This window comes from Oncorhynchus kisutch, linkage group LG15 (genome assembly GCF_002021735.2).
Source record: "Oncorhynchus kisutch isolate 150728-3 linkage group LG15, Okis_V2, whole genome shotgun sequence".
NCBI classification, from domain to species: domain Eukaryota; kingdom Metazoa; phylum Chordata; class Actinopteri; order Salmoniformes; family Salmonidae; genus Oncorhynchus; species Oncorhynchus kisutch.
Window position 1 is genome coordinate 33,704,671 of NC_034188.2, and position 21,877 is coordinate 33,726,547.

At 47.6% G+C, this 21,877-nt stretch overlaps 1 protein-coding gene across 1 annotated transcript in view; it reads right to left on the reverse strand.

Annotated features, from left to right (window-relative positions):
* LOC109904718 (calcium-binding protein 1-like) overlaps nt 1-21,877 on the reverse strand; it is a 27,952-nt gene continuing 6,075 nt past the window's right edge. The window contains exons 3-9 of the mRNA XM_031791398.1: nt 16,119-16,424; nt 5,561-5,800; nt 3,253-3,283; nt 3,003-3,137; nt 2,431-2,540; nt 2,090-2,237; nt 1-1,847 (exon numbers count right to left, since the gene is read on the reverse strand). Coding sequence (XP_031647258.1) covers nt 1,822-1,847; nt 2,090-2,237; nt 2,431-2,540; nt 3,003-3,137; nt 3,253-3,283; nt 5,561-5,800; nt 16,119-16,424 — 996 coding nt within the window. The 3' untranslated portion in view covers nt 1-1,821. The remainder of the gene's footprint in view (nt 1,848-2,089; nt 2,238-2,430; nt 2,541-3,002; nt 3,138-3,252; nt 3,284-5,560; nt 5,801-16,118; nt 16,425-21,877) is intronic.

Genomic DNA, 21,877 nt, shown 5'->3' on the forward strand with positions numbered 1-21,877 from the left:
TAAACAACACAGAGTATTTTTTTATTTGAAAAAGAAACATCACATTTTACAAACAAGGTTAAACCCTTGAACACACATACAAACAGAGTAAAAATGTTCACCTCTAAAAAAAATAAACTGTTAAAAGATAAGACATAATAATGACAGCCATGCGTTAGGATTTTGATATGTTACAACAGAACAATGTTCATTCCTATAGCGGAGGTGTATAAAGATGGCGGCCCCAAAGCACTTACAGTACCACACGTTCCTCATTTTGCTACATTTGCCGTATTGTACATTGCTCTCTGTCATTTTTGTTGTGAGCAGAGCATACTATTACATGATCTCAATCCTAGCATCAAGCCATCGGCAATTTGAAAAACCGAAAATTTGTGCTGATTTATTGATTAATTGAACCATATCAAGCGTGGTAGTTAAAACAACTCAGTTGACAGAGTGGTGTGTACTCATGGATGCCAAGGGAAGACTTCCCCAAAACACTTACAAATAAACATTTGACGTCTTTTGTCTCTCTGTGTTTCAGAATTTTCCTTCAATTTCGGAAGATGCTGAATGAATCTCACGAAAGCATCTGAGAGAGTGAAACAGCGCCCCTCTTTCTTTAGTAGGTGTAGCCCAGCTGATGCTGTCTGGTCAAAAAGAGTATGACATTGTTGCCGCCTGTAGCATTGAACGCAAGGGAAGCCAGCAAGCATTTGGCCTCCCTTGATACATATTTAAAAATAAATTATAACCAATCAGCGTTGAGATAAACGAGCTCAACTGTGAATGGTCCTGGTGTACCAAAAAATGATTATAACAGTGATCCAGATCCAACCATAAATTCATACATTGTGCGTCTGGTCTGATAGGAAGTTCAATATGTAGCTAGATGTAGTAGGCCAACGTTAACTAGTTACCTATGAACGGAAGTTAGGCTAGTGAGCAAGAATTTTAGCCAGGTAGCCTAGGACAACAAAAACTAAAAGCGTGTACTGTATGACAGAGTCATAGAGCGTTTAGGCAACATGATAGAGAGGAGGATGTCATTGGCGTATCTTGTTTTTGAAATCTTGTTTTTGAAATCTTTTAGAAATCTTTTAGTTGTCACTGTATTAAACTAAGCGGAGGTGATTTGATGAATCTGAAATGGCGCTGGAATAATGGAGGCAGCTCCTGTTTTCTTTGCGACTTGCAGTAACTCTCTGTGGTTCTAAACCAATGGTTGTTTAGTGGTCCGAGCATGTGGGAAACATTAACTTGCTTGACCATGCTGTAGGCCATGTAACTGTTTGTTACATGCAATATGCTTCGTGGACTCCGCCTTCGGCCTATATTGTCTCTGCCTATATATCATGGTGGGAAGGCATATAACTAACAGGTTATTGAGCAACCAACGCAATTATGACAAAACATAGGCTGTAATATGGCTTTTTCCCCCCTGACTTGGCTTCCCCGGTGATTTTAACCACGCACCACTACCGAGTGGATAGTGCTGAAACAATGACGTAATATCTGAACCCTGTCACCGTTATGCACGTTTGTCACATCTTGAGTTATAAGATTTGTAGAACTACCTCAGGATTTCACTCAATTTACTGTAAGTGCTGCTTAACAAAATGAACGTTGTAAGTGCTGCTTAACAAAATGAACGTTGTAAGTGCTGCTTAACAAAATGAACGTTGTAAGTGCTGCTTAACAAAATGAACGTTGTAAGTGCTGCTTAACAAAAATTATGTTTTAGAATCGATGCTCAGTCACTAGCATGGTGCAAGAATGTTCACTACAAATGTAGTGGTCCCTTTTCCAGTTGTTGCACAACGACTCCGTCTGTTTATCTCAGCGCGACATCATTCGAACGAATTCTGTGAAAAGAGAGAGAACGTAACAAACAAATTCTGTGAATAGAGAAGAGAACGCAACAGAGAGAGGAAAAGGAAAAAGTATTATCCTATACACAAACCATCAAAAAAGCTGAAGCCCCTGTTTCTGACAAACATAACTCAGTTCTGAAACTTCACACACACGCGCACGCGCATACACGCACATGCACGCATATGGGGATTTTAGGTCCCCACAAGGATAGAGGAATCAACCCAACACACACCCTCAAAGTTGACCAGTCCATCCCCGTTGAGGTCCACATCCCGGAGGATCTCATCAATCTCTCTGTTTGTCAGCTGTTCTCCCATCAGTTTCTTCATGGCCTCCCTAAGCTCCATTATACTGATCTGACCATCGCCGTTAGTATCGAACTGAGAGAGGGAAAGAGAGACAGAGACAGAGAGACAGAGAAAGAGACAGAAGAACAAAGAAAGAGAGAGAGCGAAAGAGAGACAGAGAGAGAGAGAGAGGAGGGAAGATATAGTGACAGTTACTCACATTGAGAGAGACCGCAACCATTTCTGTCAGCTTTGAGCCCACACAATCTGAGAGAGAAAGACTGACCTCCTTGAATGCGTCTCGCAGTTCTTTCACTCCGATCATATCTGCTGTCTCTGCCAGCATCTTTGGGCCCATCAGCTCCACAAAGTCCTCAAAGTCTAGTTTGCCCCCACCTACAGACCAGAAAGAAAAAAAATATGTATATATATTTTTTTACATTTCTTTTAAATTTCTTAAACTTTTATTTAACTTGGCATGTCAGTTAAAAACAAATTCTTATTTACAATGACGGCCTACACCAGCCAAACCTGGACGACGCTGGGCCAATTGTGCGCCGCCCTATGGGACTCCCAATCACAGCCGGATGTGATACAGCCTGGATTCGAACCAGGTACAGTAGTGACGCCTCTTGCACTGAGATGCAGTGCCTTAGACCGCTGCGCCACTCGGGAGCCCTCGGGAACACGACTACTATTACTCACAGTTACATTATGGATACGGCTAATGTCTTTCTTTACTGACTCCGTGCTTCCTGGGTCCATCATTCGTTGTAATAACACCACTCTAGAGTTTCAGATATTCTATGATTCTGTGGCGTTTCCCCCGTCTCATGTTGATGATGACGTCAGACTCACAGATGGACTGGCCAAGCTCGATGAGCTCCATCTCTGTGGGCATGTAGCCCATGGTCCTCATGCACTCTCCTAGGTCCTTGTAGCTGATGTAGCCATTCTTCTTCTTATCAAACTCCAGAAACGCCTCGCGGAGCTCTGCGCGCGCACACAGGCACAGACATACACACAGGGTAAGAATTGGATCATCTACACTGAAACACGTGTAGTGGTTTATGATTATGACTATGTCAGATAGAGGGGTGTAATCTACCTTCAATCTCCTCGGGTCGTAGGTCCCTGTCCTGTCGGAGGTAGCAGAGGGACACACATAAGCAGACTGGTAGTTGCACATGAACACACACACACACACCACACCACCCACTCACACATGTACATCACAAACACACAAGACTTAATGACAACACAGTCTGTTTACACACGTACCCACGGTCAGACCAACGTACTCCGCATGCCTCTACGTTGACACAAACACCGCAGTCAAATGCACAGATGAAAATCTAAAGGTCGACAAAAGAACAAATGTCCAACCACTGATATCCTGAAATGCACAACGCACTTCAATCACAAAGACAATGGGAGCCAATTGGCCAAAGGCAGCAGGGGGATGAGAGGAAAGCCGGGGTAGAGAGACAGAAGGTCTGCCGTTTGGTTTCCTTTGATGAAAGAGAAGACTTTTTAAGGCAGGGCCGTACATGTGATTTGTAGTGGGCCAGTAGACACACATTAGTAGAAAGAGTAAGCCAGGATGCTCTGCGAAGTCAGACTAAATACGATATCTATCTGGTACATTACATCGAAAGGATGGGATATATCTGAATCTAAATGTATACAGAGGACATTGGGAGAGACATTTGTTTGTGTTATGGAATGGGTAAAAAATAATTTTACGTCAACGTAAATCACCATAGGGAGGGTTGCCCCTGGCAACAGCTGGAGATGAGGAGATTTGGGAGGTTTAGTATGAGTGAGACCCTTGTACACATAATGTGCATTGTCGGTGCAACCACGCACACACTGTAGGTGGTGCCTGTTCCGGTGTGGTACAGTATAGGAAGAGAAAATCCCTGTAGTTCTATTTTTCTTTATAGTCTTTACTACAGATGTTCTTCTTGGAGTCTCCCTGTATATGATCTGCTCTGTGTGGACAAAACATTAGGAACACCAGCTCTTTCCATGACATAGACTGACCAGGTGAATCCATGTGAAAGCTATGATCCCTTATTGATGTCACTTGTTAAATCCACTTCAATCAGTGTAGATGAAGGGGAGGAGATTTTTTTATTTTTAAGCCTTGAGACAAGTGAGACATGGATTGTGTATGTGTGCCATTCAGAGGGTGAATGGGTAACACAAAATATTTAAGTGTCTTTGAACGGGGTATGGTAGTAGGTACCAGGCGCACCGGGTTGAGTGTGTCAACAACTGCAAAGCTGCTGGGTTTTTCACGCTCCACAGTTTCCCGTGTGTATCAAGAATGGTCCACCACTCAAAGGACATCCAGCCAACTTGACACAACTGTAGGAAGCATTGGAGTCAACATCGGCCAGCATCCCTGTGGAACGCTTTCGACACCTGGTAGAGTCCACGCCCCGACGAATTGAATCTGTTCTGAGGGCAAAAGGGGGTACAATTCAATAGTAGGAAGGTGTTCCTAATGTTTTGTACACTCGGTGTACACAGTGTGCCAACACATCAAGGTTTGGTTCGCCTCCTCTCAGACTATTTTACACTATATCATTTATATAGCAAGTTTGATTGGTTGTTCCATGATGGTCATGAAAGTGAAATGACAACTTAATTGTGGAGAGAATATCACGTGGTGAAAATGAAGTGACATAACGATGATGACGTGTGTGTGTGTGTGTGTGTGTGTGTTAGTGGCATTGTGTGACTGAATGGTTTAGTATGCATTTGTAAGTGTGTATGTGTGCGTGTGATGAGTGTGTCCGTGTTCACTAGTGCGTGTACGTGTGATGAGTGTGTCCGTGTTCACTAGTGCGTGTACGTGTGATGAGTGTGTCCGTGTTCACTAGTGCGTGTACGTGTGATGAGTGTGTCCGTGTTCACTAGTGCGTGTACGTGTGATGAGTGTGTCCGTGTTCACTAGTGCGTGTACGTGTGATGAGTGTGTCCGTGTTCACTAGTGCGTGTACGTGTGATGAGTGTGTCCGTGTTCACTAGTGCGTGTACGTGTGATGAGTGTGTCCGTGTTCACTAGTGCGTGTACGTGTGATGAGTGTGTCCGTGTTCACTAGTGCGTGTACGTGTGATGAGTGTGTCCGTGTTCACTAGTGCGTGTACGTGTGATGAGTGTGTCCGTGTTCACTAGTGCGTGTACGTGTGATGAGTGTGTCCGTGTTCACTAGTGCGTGTACGTGTGATGAGTGTGTCCGTGTTCACTAGTGCGTGTACGTGTGATGAGTGTGTCCGTGTTCACTAGTGCGTGTAATGAGTGTGTCCGTGTTCACTAGTGCGTGTACGTGTGATGAGTGTGTCCGTGTTCACTAGTGCGTGTGCGTGTGATGAGTGTGTCCGTGTTCACTAGTGCGTGTACGTACGATCTGGCTGCTTGCAAAGCCCTGTTTGAGGAAGATGCAGGCGGGGCCCACGATGCTGTGTAACACGGTGCAGTTCTGGACCAGCGCAGACAGGGGTGCCTTAAACTCCTTGTCTTCGCCCGATTCCTCCTCGCCCTCCGACCGTGGCCCCTCCTGGCCCCCTGTTCCCCGCTTGTCCCCCCGGGGCTCGACGGCCCCCTTAGAACCAGAATCATGCAGAACTAGTGAACCCAACAGTCGTTGGTTTCACACTCTGTTTCATTCTCTGTCTGCTGGGGTCTGACAGCCAGCTGTCCACAGCACTAGTCCTCAGGGAGATCAGATGTTGAAACAGCACACAGTACAGGAAAGGATTGGCAATCTCTTCTCTTTTAGGAAGTTTAACTCTGCCTGTCTACATGGTAAACCCTGTCAGCCAGTGGCTCATCAGCCTAATAAGTAGAACTCTCTGTCTGTTTACATGGCGGTATGTGTATTGGTTACAAGAAGCCATGCTTCCCCTCTCTCTCTCTCTCTGTCCTGTCCCGGTCCCTGTCTCTCTTCCCCTCTCTCTCTGTCCCGGTCCCTGTCTCCATTCCTCTCTCTCTCTGTCCCGGTCCCTGTCCCTGTCGCTCTCTCTCTCTCTCTCTCTCTCTTGGTCCCTGTCTCTCTTCCTCCCTCTCTCTCTCTCTCTCTCTCTCTCTCTCTCTCTCTCTCTCTCTCTCTCTCTTGGTCCCTGTCTCTCTTCCTCCCTCTCTCTCTCTCTCTTGGTCCCTGTCTCTCTCTCTCTCTCTCTCTCTCTCTCTCTCTCTCTCTCTCTCTCTCTCTCTCTCTCTCTCTGTGTCCCGGTCCCTGTCTCTCTTCCTCTCTCGCTCTGTTTTTCAAGGCTCAGTGTTGGATTGGGGTGTTCATTCTGCTAAGTGTTCAGGCCACAGACACTCAGCTCACCTCAGGGACTTAGCACAATGTTACATAACACACTTACAGAGTACGTCTAGTCAATAACTACTCTACGCGTGACTTGAGTATTAAGTTGATAAAACCAGATACCATTGATCTGGTTCCCGGGGCCTGCCCTTTCAGGAAACACAAGTATAAAGAACTCCTCATTCTTGGAGATAATCAAAGCAAGGTCTCCACCGTACTAATACCGCCGATGCAGAAACAGTATGCAGACAGGTGAAGTGTCATGGATTGCCTCTGCTGGACTTGTTCAGAAGAATTACATTAGATTGTTTCAGATCAATGTTGTGACAGTCCTTTAGATCAATAGCAAAGTTGTTTAGAAGCACACAGGACCTGTTCTCAATTGAGAACAAATACAGAGCAACTACATGTAGTCAATATCTTCATGATACTCCATGCATTAACACATAGGCAAGGAAATAGCAAGCAAGCAGAAGCTTCTCTCGTCCCATATCTTTGGAAAAGCAAAAGCAAATGGAACTGCTCTTACCTTTTTTGTTTTGTTTTTCATGGATGGCTTGGTACAATTCCCCATCCCCTATCCTCGAAGTGAAGTAACACTCTATCCTCCCTCTCTCGTCCCTCCCTCTCGCTTCTGTTTTCCTTCTTGCTCTATTTTCTGTCTTTCTCTCTCGCTCCACCCCTGTCGGTGGAGTTTTAAAGGTCCCACCCAACGTTGGAGCTCTGAGGTGGGGTCCAGGGCATCCTATCACCCATCGTGGTCTGAAGAGTGATGTTCATATCAGAGATGAAACTCCTGATGTGTGTTTACTACGGTTGCCTATAAACAAACATAAACCTAGCCCATAAACGTAGCCCATAAACCTAGCCCATAAACCTAGCCCATTTCTATGTCTGTACAGAAAAGAGCTGCATGACATTTTGTCCATGTGTGCATCACTCTGTCTCTCTCTCTCTCCTACCCTCAAATTTACCCCGTCTTTTAATCCCTTCTCTCTCTCTCTCTATCTCTCCCCCTATCTCTCCCCCTCTCTCTCCCCCTCTCTCTCCCCCTCTCTCTCCCCCTCTCTCTCTCCCTGGAGCAAGGCTTGTTATACCATAGAAATGACTACATATATGTAGGGTGATGAGAGGCAGACGGAGAGAGAGAGAGAGAGAGAGAGAGAGAGAGAGAGAGAGGGAGAGACAGAGAGAATTAGAGGAGGCAATTGCAAGGGATTTAATCCCTTTCCCTGCATTTCAGATTAAAGGGAGAGATGGAGGGGTAAGAAGAGAAACGGATAGAGTAAGGAGATTGAGGGGAAGAAGAAATTGAGTCCAGGGTGGAGAGAGGGGTGATGCAAGATGAAAAGAGATGGTGAGAAGGTAAAAGTGGAGGACTGATGGAGAGACAAGGATGGACTTTTCCCAGAGTGACAAGGAAAGAGGAAATGAAACTGGCCAAGGGATGAAAAGCAATGAGAAAGCCATAAGAGGACAAAACAGAGAGAAAGCAAAAGAAAGAGAAAATGAATGAGGAAGAAAAGAACCAAGAGTGAAACAGATGCTCAAACAGCCTGGGAGCTGCGGTCTTGGGCTACCATTGGATGAGTGTGTGTGTCTGTGTTAGCATTACACACACACCTTTAACTGCATGTGTGTGTGTCTGTGTTAACCCTATCCAAACTAAATACACGCCTTACAGTAGACTGTTCTGATTGGTCTGTTTTAGCATTGATAAAGGCTTCAGAGGCTATTATTGGATGTCAAATGCAGTATTATCTCTGATTGGTGCACGATAACAACACTACAGAGGCTCTAATGCTCTAAATATAATATCAGACACGCCAGGACAAGACTTCAACTGTGTTTCTGTGCCACAACACTGACTCACATGACTAAACACATACTATGACAAGTGATGGGAATGACATGCTGTATAAGGAGAGAGAGACCTATTGGATGTCTGTGTTGTCAGCCAGGGCAGATGTTTAACATACTGTAGCTTGCCTTTGTACATCTTAAAACAAATGCATACTGTTCTATGCCATTGTCCTTCTGATGAACCTCAGGTTTTGGGTAGAAGGCAAAGGCAAGGGTCCATAGACACTGGTGTAAGGTCAGATTTGTGTTTCACCCCCATATGGCTAAGCTTAGGACTGGCAAAAGGTAAGCCAGATCTATGCCCATTGGTGCTTAGCGGGACCCAACCACTATCCAGAGAGTTCCATACCCTCAGAGGTCAGGGCAGAGGTCAACAGAGGAGTGAACTCTAGGATAGGCCTGGTCCTCCAGCTGGGACTTGGTATGATGCACAGCTGTGGAACTAAGTACTTTGGCAACTTCCAGGCTATTTGGTAACGTGTGTATGTGCATGTGTTTTACAACAGTGGGATATACATTGTGTGACATTCCGTGAACACTCGAAGACGAGTATTATCCGATTGTAACTTGGCTTCAAATTCAGGACAGATTTGTGCTTAGACCAAGTGAACATTTTGGATAAATCCTCAGCAAGTACTAGTGTCTAACTCTAACAAGTATATGTCTCGTATCCAAGTATTGCTTTGTTTTGTTTTTGCTTTTTGTGCTTACACACTAACTCTAATTACAATGAAATGAACCAATCAATCAAATGTATTTCTACGTAAGCAGTGACAGGGTGCCTAGTCAGGGGCATGTTGAGGTCAGTTCTATGCTGCAGTGTCAGTTTATTACCACTAGAGGGCAGCTTCTGCAGGGCAGTACTTATCCCTTAAGTATTTGGCAGAATTGAAAGCCAAATTAAAGCTGGTAATCCCCTCATCTTTAAGTGTTCATGGGGAATATATCCTGCTAAGAATGCTATTTATATACCCCCCCCCCCCCCACACACACACACACATCAAAGATTATGCCAGTATGGTGCTTCATTCAAACTCTTAGCCGGCCTAGTTAGTAAACATCATTTGGTCCCGGTTCAAGTGATGAGTCGCTCTCATTGGACAGAGACCAGTGGTTGCAGAAGGACCAGTAACTGCATCTATCTCCTAGACATGATAAGAGTTATTGCCTAAGAGGTTGGGTCTAGTACTGAGGGTTAATCAGATCTAGGCCCAGGGCTAAATCCCAGGATTACTGTTATTCATTATTCACTGTGTATTATTCCTTGTGTCACTATTTCTATTTTCATGATATTTTTTATATTTCACTCTGCATTTGTTGGGAAAGGACCTGTGAGTAAAAATGTCACTGTTAGTCTATACCTGTTGTTTACAACGCACGTGACAAATCAAATTGGATTTGGGGACTAGTCACTAATACAACCAACGCCCAAGACTGATGATCTATCTAGTTGTTATTTAAGTATTGATAGTGTCAATTAATCATGTGACTGTTGGGGTTTCTGGTTCTGTGTGTTCTCAACATGATCTGATCTCAATCAGGTGTCTCACACACACGCACGCACGCACACACGCACGCACGGACACACACACACACATACATTGTGACAGACTCAGGTAGACATGCGTCATGCAACATTACTCTAATCCTTGACTGGAAGTAAGACTCTGGTCACTATGGCGATATGCGTGTAGGAGCCGGTAATTATGTTGAGCTATTGTGTTCTGATCAGGTCTTAGATACTGACACTAGTATCCAGTAACTCAACCTGTCTATCAGAAATTGAGAAAGAGAAAGAGTGGAAAAGGGAGAAAGGAGAGGGAGTGAAAGACTGAGAGGGAGGAGAGAGAGGGAGTGAAAGACTGAGGGAGGGTGGAGAGGGAGTGAAAGTCTGAGAGGGAGGATGGAGAGGGAGTGAAAGACTGAGAGGGAGGAGAGAGAGGAAGTGAAAGACTGAGGGAGGGTGGAGAGGGAGTGAAAGACTGAGAGGGAGGAGAGAGAGGGAGTGAAAGACAGAGGGAGGATGGAGAGGGAGTGAAAGACTGAGAGGGAGGAGAGAGAGGGAGTGAAAGACTGAGGGAGGGTGGAGAGGGAGTGAAAGACTGAGAGGGAGGATGGAGAGGGAGTGAAAGACTGAGAGGGGGATGGAGAGGGAGTGAAAGACTGAGAGGGAGGATGGAGAGGGAGTGAAAGACTGAGAGGGAGGATGGAGAGGGAGTGAAAGACTGAGAGGGGGATGGAGAGGGAGTGAAAGACTGAGAGGGGGATGGAGAGGGAGTGAAAGACAGAGGGAGGGTGGAGAGGGAGTGAAAGACAGAGGGGGATGGAGAGGGAGTGAAAGACTGAGAGGGAGGATGGAGAGGGAGGGAGTGAAAGACTGAGAGGGAGGATGGAGAGGGAGGGAGTGAAAGACTGAGAAGGAGGATGAGAGGGAGTGAAAGACTGAGAGGGGGATGGAGAGGGAGTGAAAGACTGAGAGGGAGGATGGAGAGGGAGTGAAAGACTGAGAGGGAGGATGGAGAGGGAGTGAAAGACTGAGAGGGAGGATGGAGAGGGAGTGAAAGACTGAGATGGAGGATGGAGAGGGAGTGAAAGACTGAGAGGGGGATGGAGAGGGAGTGAAAGACAGAGGGAGGATGGAGAGGGAGTGAAAGACTGAGAGGGAGGATGGAGAGGGAGTGAAAGACTGAGAGGGAGGATGGAGAGGGAGTGAAAGACTGAGAGGGAGGATGGAGAGGGAGTGAAAGACTGAGAGGGAGGATGGAGAGGAAGTGAAAGACTGAGAGGGAGGATGGAGAGGGAGTGAAAGACTGAGAGGGAGGATGGAGAGGGAGTGAAAGACTGAGGGAGGGTGGAGAGGGAGTGAAAGACTGAGAGGGGGATGGAGAGGGAGTGAAAGACTGAGGGAGGGTGGAGAGGGAGTGAAAGACTGAGAGGGAGGATGGAGAGGGAGTGAAAGACTGAGAGGGGGATGGAGAGGGAGTGAAAGACTGAGAGGGAGGATGGAGAGGGAGTGAAAGACAGAGGGGGATGGAGAGGGAGTGAAAGACAGAGGGGGATGGAGAGGGAGTGAAGACTGAGAGGGGGATGGAGAGAGTGAAAGACTGAGAGGGAGGGTGGAGAGGGAGTGAAAGACTGAGAGGGGGATGGAGAGGGAGTGAAAGACTGAGAGGGGGATGGAGAGGGAGTGAAAGACTGAGAGGGGGATGGAGAGGGAGTGAAAGACTGAGAGGGAGGATGGAGAGGGAGTGAAAGACTGAGGGAGGGTGGAGAGGGAGTGAAAGACTGAGAGGGAGGAGAGAGATGGAGTGAAAGACAGAGGGAGGATGGAGAGGGAGTGAAAGACTGAGAGGGAGGAGAGAGAGGGAGTGAAAGACTGAGAGGGAGGATGGAGAGGGAGTGAAAGACTGAGAGGGAGGATGGAGAGGGAGTGAAAGACTGAGAGGGAGGATGGAGAGGGAGTGAAAGACTGAGAGGGAGGATGGAGAGGGAGTGAAAGACTGAGAGGGAGGATGGAGAGGGAGTGAAAGACTGAGGGAGGGTGGAGAGGGAGTGAAAGACTGAGAGGGGGATGGAGAGGGAGTGAAAGACTGAGGGAGGGTGGAGAGGGAGTGAAAGACTGAGAGGGAGGATGGAGAGGGAGTGAAAGACTGAGAGGGGGATGGAGAGGGAGTGAAAGACTGAGAGGGGGATGGAGAGGGAGTGAAAGACTGAGAGGGAGGATGGAGAGGGAGTGAAAGACTGAGAGGGAGGATGGAGAGGGAGTGAAAGACTGAGAGGGGGATGGAGAGGGAGTGAAAGACTGAGAGGGGGATGGAGAGGGAGTGAAAGACAGAGGGAGGGTGGAGAGGGAGTGAAAGACAGAGGGGGATGGAGAGGGAGTGAAAGACTGAGAGGGAGGATGGAGAGGGAGGGAGTGAAAGACTGAGAGGGAGGATGGAGAGGGAGGGAGTGAAAGACTGAGAAGGAGGATGAGAGGGAGTGAAAGACAGAGGGGGATGGAGAGGGAGTGAAAGACTGAGAGGGAGGATGGAGAGGGAGTGAAAGACTGAGAGGGAGGATGGAGAGGGAGTGAAAGACTGAGAGGGAGGATGCAGAGGGAGTGAAAGACTGAGATGGAGGATGGAGAGGGAGTGAAAGACTGAGAGGGGGATGGAGAGGGAGTGAAAGACTGAGAGGGAGGATGGAGAGGGAGTGAAAGACTGAGAGGGAGGATGGAGAGGGAGTGAAAGACTGAGAGGGAGGATGGAGAGGGAGTGAAAGACTGAGGGAGGGTGGAGAGGGAGTGAAAGACTGAGAGGGAGGAGAGAGAGGGAGTGAAAGACAGAGGGAGGATGGAGAGGGAGTGAAAGACTGAGAGGGAGGATGGAGAGGGAGTGAAAGACTGAGAGGGAGGATGGAGAGGGAGTGAAAGACTGAGAGGGAGGATGGAGAGGGAGTGAAAGACTGAGAGGGAGGATGGAGAGGGAGTGAAAGACTGAGAGGGAGGATGGAGAGGGAGTGAAAGACTGAGGGAGGGTGGAGAGGGAGTGAAAGACTGAGAGGGGGATGGAGAGGGAGTGAAAGACTGAGGGAGGGTGGAGAGGGAGTGAAAGACTGAGAGGGAGGATGGAGAGGGAGTGAAAGACTGAGAGGGGGATGGAGAGGGAGTGAAAGACTGAGAGGGAGGATGGAGAGGGAGTGAAGACAGAGGGGGATGGAGAGGGAGTGAAAGACAGAGGGGGATGGAGAGGGAGTGAAAGACTGAGAGGGGGATGGAGAGAGTGAAAGACTGAGAGGGAGGGTGGAGAGGGAGTGAAAGACTGAGAGGGGGATGGAGAGGGAGTGAAAGACTGAGAGGGGGATGGAGAGGGAGTGAAAGACTGAGAGGGGGATGGAGAGGGAGTGAAAGACTGAGAGGGAGGATGGAGAGGGAGTGAAAGACTGAGAGGGGGATGGAGAGGGAGTGAAAGACTGAGAGGGGGATGGAGAGGGAGTGAAAGACTGAGAGGGGGATGGAGAGGGAGTGAAAGACTGAGAGGGGGATGGAGAGGGAGTGAAAGACAGAGGGAGGGTGGAGAGGGAGTGAAAGACAGAGGGGGATGGAGAGGGAGTGAAAGACAGAGGGAGGGTGGAGAGGGAGTGAAAGACAGAGGGGGATGGAGAGGGAGTGAAAGACTGAGAGGGAGGATGGAGAGGGAGGGAGTGAAAGACTGAGAGGGAGGATGGAGAGGGAGGGAGTGAAAGACTGAGAAGGAGGATGAGAGGGAGTGAAAGACTGAGAGGGGGATGGAGAGGGAGTGAAAGACTGAGAGGGAGGATGGAGAGGGAGTGAAAGACTGAGAGGGAGGATGGAGAGGGAGTGAAAGACTGAGAGGGAGGATGGAGAGGGAGTGAAAGACTGAGATGGAGGATGGAGAGGGAGTGAAAGACTGAGAGGGGGATGGAGAGGGAGTGAAAGACTGAGAGGGAGGATGGAGAGGGAGTGAAAGACTGAGAGGGAGGATGGAGAGGGAGTGAAAGACTGAGAGGGAGGATGGAGAGGGAGTGAAAGACTGAGAGGGAGGATGGAGAGGGAGTGAAAGACTGAGAGGGAGGATGGAGAGGGAGTGAAAGACTGAGAGGGAGGATGGAGAGGGAGTGAAAGACTGAGAGGGAGGATGGAGAGGGAGTGAAAGACTGAGAGGGAGGATGGAGAGGGAGTGAAAGACTGAGAGGGAGGATGGAGAGGGAGTGAAAGACTGAGGGAGGGTGGAGAGGGAGTGAAAGACTGAGAGGGGATGGAGAGGGAGTGAAAGACTGAGGGAGGGTGGAGAGGGAGTGAAAGACTGAGAGGGAGGATGGAGAGGGAGTGAAAGACTGAGAGGGGGATGGAGAGGGAGTGAAAGACTGAGAGGGAGGATGGAGAGGGAGTGAAAGACTGAGAGGGGGATGGAGAGGGAGTGAAAGACTGAGAGGGAGGATGGAGAGGGAGTGAAAGACAGAGGGGGATGGAGAGGGAGTGAAAGACAGAGGGGGATGGAGAGGGAGTGAAAGACTGAGAGGGGGATGGAGAGAGTGAAAGACTGAGAGGGAGGGTGGAGAGGGAGTGAAAGACTGAGAGGGGGATGGAGAGGGAGTGAAAGACTGAGAGGGGGATGGAGAGGGAGTGAAAGACTGAGAGGGGGATGGAGAGGGAGTGAAAGACTGAGAGGGGGATGGAGAGGGAGTGAAAGACTGAGAGGGAGGATGGAGAGGGAGTGAAAGACTGAGAGGGAGGATGGAGAGGGAGGGAGTGAAAGACTGAGAGGGGGATGGAGAGGGAGTGAAAGACTGAGAGGGGGATGGAGAGGGAGTGAAAGACAGAGGGGGATGGAGAGGGAGTGAAAGACTGAGAGGGGGATGGAGAGGGAGTGAAAGACTGAGAGGGGGATGGAGAGGGAGTGAAAGACTGAGAGGGGGATGGAGAGGGAGTGAAAGACTGAGAGGGAGGATGGAGAGGGAGTGAAAGACTGAGGGAGGATGGAGAGGGAGTGAAAGACTGAGAGGGAGGATGGAGAGGGAGTGAAAGACTGAGAGGGAGGATGGAGAGGGAGTGAAAGACTGAGAGGGGGATGGAGAGGGAGTGAAAGACTGAGAGGGAGGATGGAGAGGGAGTGAAAGACTGAGAGGGAGGATGGAGAGGGAGTGAAAGACTGAGAGGGGGATGGAGAGGGAGTAAAAGACTGAGAGGGAGGATGGAGAGGGAGTGAAAGACTGAGAGGGAGGATGGAGAGGGAGTGAAAGACTGAGAGGGAGGATGGAGAGGGAGTGAAAGACTGAGAGGGGGATGGAGAGGGAGTAAAAGACTGAGAGGGAGGATGGAGAGGGAGTGAAAGACTGAGAGGGAGGATGGAGAGGGAGTGAAAGACTGAGAGGGGGATGGAGAGGGAGTGAAAGACTGAGAGGGGGATGGAGAGGGAGTGAAAGACTGAGAGGGGGATGGAGAGGGAGTGAAAGACTGAGAGGGGGATGGAGAGAGAGGGAGTGAACGATAAAATCAATGAGTTGACCTATCATGGGGTATGAGTCTTTACTATTAGGTGTGAGTCAATTGTCTTTGATGTTTCAGACTACAGGAAGTCTGCAGTAACTCAGTGAGTCAGAACCAGTGCCGAGTAGAGAGCAGGCCAGGATGTGGCGGGCAGGGCAGGGCAGGGCAGGGCAGGGCAGGGAGGAAGAACTGGACCCCTGAGGGCAAACCTACGGATCTCCTTCCCCCAAGACTCTGAAGCCATGGGCATGTTGTGTTGTGTAGTGAGTCGTGTCATGCTTTTATCGTGTGGTGGGTGGTGCTAGCCGCTGATATGGTGGGTGGGGATGAGAACAGTTTGGTGTTCATAAGTCCTGGGGCGTAACATGATATCTGTTACGGATTACACTTTCATAATGTAGCGGATGGCAACGAAAGAGCTTAAATGCTCATGCTGCTACCACATGAACCCTGAACACATAGCTAAACAACACAACTCTGTTAGCATCAAGGCTAACATTAGATCAAGGTCCAGTCTGACTATTAGCATGAGCGCTAAACAAAATACACACCATAAACTGTCCAGTTTGTGTGGCTTAGGTCAGAAAATACCATGGGACATAGGATATAGCATAAGCAGCTACCGTAGAGTATTGGGACAGTGTCAGCATTTACATTTGGAGCAGAGAGGCTTAGAATTTCAATTGGGACCTGGGTAGATTTCAATCATGCCTTGGTGGATGGGCATGGATGGACACACACACACACACACACACACACGGCTAAAGCAGGTCTATCCCAGGTCATCCTGGTTCTTACCGGTCCGAAAGCTAGGTCCATTATAGGCAGCAGGTCTAACGGCTCCTTCTCTTGCTGCTTCTGACCACCCGTCCTCATCATATCTGCCACCTTGTCCTCCACATCCAGATCCTCCTCTTCGTCCCCTGTACCCCTCTCTTTGTCCCTCGCTGACACGGGGAAGGGGGTGGGGTTCTGGCTGCACCACCTACCATGGGGGGGCTTGACTCCAGCCGCTGAGACCTCAGGGACTCCACTCTGCTCACTGGACCGCCTCCTCTGCTTATTCTGCTGTTTCTGGACCTTCTTACTGATCGCTGCTTTTACCTGCGTGGGGAAAGTACAGGGTGAAAGATTCCTTCGAGCCACATTGATACTGATAGTCAGGAGCAGAGTCAAATTCCATACTAAAGTTTCATAGAAACTATTCAACTGATAAGATGTTATTTCACATTGAATAATGAAGAGTAATGGAATAATGAATACATTTGTGTCTGAGGTTCAATTTGCGGGTTAAATTCTCCCCAAAATTATTTCATCCCATAACCTCTGACGAAACCCTTAAGATTCCCTGGTTTCATATATCTGAAACAAAGTCCCTACCCCTGCCCCATTATACACTGCTCAAAAAAATTAAGGGAACACTTAAACAATACAATGTAACTCCAAGTCAATCACACTTCTGTGAAATCAAACTGTCCACTTAGGAAGCAACACTGATTGACAATAAATGTCACATGCTGTTGTGCCAATGGAATAGACAACAGGTGGAAATTATAGGCAATTAGCAAGACACCCCCAATAAAGGAGTGGTTCAGCAGGTGGGGACCACAGACCACTTCTCAGTTCCTATGCTTCCTAGCTGATGTTTTGGTCACTTTTGAATGCTGGCGGTGCTTTCACTCTAGTGGTAGCATGAGACGGAGTCTACAACCCACACAAGTGGCTCAGGTAGTGCAGCTCATCCAGGATGGCACATCAATGCGAGCTGTGGCAAGAAGGTTTGCTGTGTCTGTCAGCGTAGTGTCCAGAATATGGAAGCGCTACCAGGAGACAGGCCAGTACATCAGGAGACGTGGAGGAGGCCGTAGGAGGGCAACAACCCAGCAGCAGGACCGCTACCTTCGCCTTTGTGCAAGGAGGAGCAGGAGGAGCACTGCCAGAGCCCTGCAAAATTACCTCCAGCAGGCCACAAATATGCATGTGTCTGCTCAAACGGTCAGAAACAGACTCCATGAGGGTGATATGAGGGCCCGACGTCCACAGGTGGGGGTTGTGCTTACAGCCCAACACCGTGCAGGACGTTTTTCATTTGCCAGAGAACACCAAGATTGGCAAATTCGCCACTGGCGCCCTGTGCTCTTCACAGATGAAAGCAGGTTCACACTGAGCACATGTGACAGACGTGACAGTCTGGAGATGCCGTGGAGAACGTTCTGCTGCCTGCAACATCCTCCAGCATGACCGGTTTGGCGGTTGGTCAGTCATGGTGTGGGGTGGCATTTCTTTGGGGGGCCGCACAGCCCTCCATGTCCTCGCCAGAGGTAGCCTGACTGCTATTAGGTACCGAGATGAGATCCTCAGACCCATTGTGAGACCATATGCTGGTGCGGTTGGCCCTGGGTTCCTCCTAATGCAAGACAATGCTAGACCTCATGTGGCTGGAGTGTGTCAGCAGTTCCTGCAAGAGGAAGGCATTGATGCTATGGACTGGCCCGCCCGTTCCCCAGACCTGAATCCAATTGAGCACATCTGGGACATCATGTCTCGCTCCATCCACCTGTGGTTGCACCACAGACTGTCCAGGAGTTGGCGGATGCTTTAGTCCAGGTCTGGGAGGAGATCCCTCAAGAGACCATCCGCCACCTCATCAAGAGCATGCCCAGGCGTTGTAGGGAGGTCATACAGGTACGTGGAGACCACACACACTACTCATTTTGACTTGTTTTAAGGACATTACATCAAAGTTGGATCAGCCTGTAGTGTATTTTTCCACTTTAATTTTGAGTGTGACTCCAAATCCAGACCTCCATGGGTTGATAAATTTGATTACCATTGATAATTTTTGTGTGATTCTGTTGTCAGCACATTCAACTATGTAAAGAAAAAAGTATTTAATCAGAATATTTCATTCATTCAGATCTAGGATGTGTTATTTTAGTGTTCCCTTAATTTTTTTGAGCAGTGTATATCAGTCCTTCCATCTTCTTACCCTCAACTCTTCTTACCCTAATACACAGCAGTGAGCCCCTCACGCACACACACACACACACGCACACACACACACACACAACACACACACACACACACACACACACACACACACACACAACACACACACACACACACACACACACACACACACACACACACACACACACACACACACACACACACACACATAGGCACATAATATAATCAGAAAAACAAAAAGACGCTAAAGCATCTAAGTTTGTTTATTAGAGGTAGAGAGAACATTCTAAAAATATTCTAAACATTCTAAACATTCTAAAAACATTCTAAACATTCTAAAAACATAGTGTAATTAACTGTAAATTAAGCATTCACACGAAAACAAACACACACACACACACACACACCTGTTTTGCTGTTTTCTCCTGCGGCGTGCTCATCCCTTCTGTAACGCCTCCTCCGGCGGAAGATTCCTTCTGAATGATCATAAACATCTCTGTGTCGTTTGCTTACGCCTCCCTCCCTCCCTCCCTTTCTCTATCTATCTATCTATCTATCTATCCCACTCCTCTCTAGTTTTCCTGGTGGATTTATTTTAGAGATACCTCAAACTGACTTGATTAGTTCTATATTTACTAGTTCTAATTCCTGCCTTGCCTTGCTTTCTTATCCATCCAATGCTATAGACCTCTCTCCAAAGTTTAAAATCAGAAAAAATGGCAAAATATTTCGAAATAAAATCATCCACCTTTTTTACTTCCTCGGTTTCCCTCCCCTATTCTCATCCCCTTTTCCCCCGGTCTCCATCTATCCCCCTGTTCAGTGGATGTTAGCGCGTGGCTCTCTCCATCTCTTGTCCTGTGTCCAGGTGAGTGGGTTTTATCATCAGGTGTCCTGTAGCTCAGGGATTGAGTTCCTGCACCTCTGCCCTTCTCGCTGTCTCTGAGTCCCTCAGGTGTCACAGTATCTCTCTCTCTCTACCTACCAATTTCTCCATCGCTCCCCCAACCTGTCCCTATTTTCACCTCTCTCTCTCACACACACACACACACTCTCTCTTTCCCCTTTTTCCAGTATCTCTATCATGTTGCCTGTCTGTTTCCTGTTTTGTGCAGTGATATGTTGTCTACCCCAGTTGACATGTGTTTAACCTACTCACTTCCTCCATCCTCGCTCTGTCCTTTTTCTTGCCTCCATCCCTCTCTATTGTGACCCTCTGTGTCTCGCCCTGACAATAATCCTCTGCGTTTACTCTCTCTCCCCCTTTTTTTCTGTCGCTCAATCTGTCCCCAATCCTCTGCCCTGTCATATTCCAGGCCTTTGTTGGAACGCAAATTGGATTCTCGGTGAGGTGTTCAGGTCAGCCTTTCATTTGCTAAGGGAGGAGGAGGAGGAGGAGGGAAGGGGGGCTGCGTACAGATTCAAAGAATGATTTGCTGCATAGGAGATAAAAACATGACGTGGCATCCCCATCAAAAACGAACATGCATGAATAAATGCATCATGTAGGCATGACTAAACACACACACACACATCCTGGCTACTGAGGGTATAGTGTTTCAGCACGCACACACACATCCTGGCTACTGAGGGTATAGTGTTTCAGCACGCACACACACAGCTTGCCTACTGAGGGTATAGTGTTTCAAAACACATACACACACACACAGCTTGCCTCCGTTTAATTTTTAGACACTACAGTGTAACTATAAGCTCGTCCTTACATGGACATGTCTGACGGCTCCACAGATATGTAATTCTGCTAAAAGCATCTATAAATAACACTACCTCTCTGCTCTTCCTCTCCAACTCTTCTTCCCACTCCAATTCCAGTGGGGGCTGGTGGGAGGAGCTACAGGAGGACGGGCTCATTGTAAAGGCTGAAATTTGAAGGAATGGATCGGAGTCAAACATGTGGTTTCCATATGTTTGAAGTGTTTGATACCATTCCGTGTATTCTATTCCAACCATTACCACGAGCACCTCCTCCTGTAGCTCCTCCCACCAGCTTCCATTGGCTTAGGCCTCATAGATCGATGGTGAAGGCGCACAAATGAAGTAGTTCATGGATAAATGGTGAGCATCACTCTCTCTCACTCTATCAATCATTTTCAGTTCACTAAACAAGGACTATAAAATACAACCTAGCCTTATACGGCTTGTTCTACTTCCTACATCTAAGTGTATGCACAGTTGAAGTTAGAAGTTTACATACACTTAGGTTGGAGTCATTAAAACTTGTTTTTCAACCACTCCACTCCTCAAATTTCTTGTTAACAAACTATAGTTTTGGCAAGTTGGTTAGGACATCTACTTTAGTAAAAAAGTAATTTTTCCAACAATTGTTTACAGACAGATTATTTCACTTATAATTCACTGTATCACAATTCCAGTGGGTCAGAAGTTTACATACACTAAGTTGACTGTGCCTTTAAACAGCTTGGAAAATTACAGAAAATTATGTCATGCCTTTAGAAGCTTATGATAGGGTAATTGACATCATTTGAGTCAATTGGAGGTGTACCTGTGGATGTATTTCAAGGCCTACCTTCAAACTCAGTGCCTCTTTGCTTGACATCATGGGAAAATCAAAAGAAATCAGCCAAGACCTCAGACAAAATATTGTAGACCTCCTTGGGAACAATTTCAAATGCCTGAAGGTACCACGTTCATCTGTACAAACAATAGTACGCAAGTATAAACACCATGGGACCACGCAGCCGTCATACCGCTCTGGAGATGAACGTACTTTGGTGCGAAAATGCAAATCAATCCCAGAACAACAGCAAAGGACCTTGTGAAGATGCTGGAGGAAACAGGTACAAAAGTATCTGTATTCACAGTAAAACGAGTCCTATACCGACATAACCTGAAAGGCCGCTCAGCAAGGAAGAAGCCACTGCTCCAAAACCACCATAAAAAATCCAGACTATGGTTTGCAACTGCACATGGGGACAAAGATCGTACTTTCTGGAGAAATGTCCTCTGGTCTGATGAAACAAAAATATAACTGTTTGGCCATAATGGCCATCGTTATGTTTGGAGGAAAAAGGGGGAGGCTTGCAAGCCGAAGAACACCATCCCAACCGTGAAGCACGGGGGTGGCAGCATCATGTTGTGGGGGTGCTTTGCTGCAGGAGGGACTGGTGCACTTCACAAAATAGATTGCATCATGAGGAGAAAAATGATGTGGATATATTTAAGCAACATCTCAAGACATCAGTCAGGAAGTTAAAGCTTGGTCGCAAATGGGTCTTCCAAATGGACAATGACCCCAAGCATACTTCCAAAGTTGTGGCAAAAGGACAACAAAGTCAAGGTATTGGAGTGGCCATCACAAAGCCGTAACCACAATCCTATTCCAAATTTCTGGGCAGAACTGAAAAAGCGTGTGCGAGCAAGGAGGCCTACAAACCTGACTCAGTTACACCACCTCTGTCAGGAGGAATGGGCCAAAATTCACCCAACTTATTGTGGGAAGCTTGTGGAAGGCTACCCGAAACATTTGACCCAAGTTAAACTATTTAAAGGCAATGCTACCAAATACTAATTGAGTGTATGTAAACTTCTGACCCACTGGGAATGTG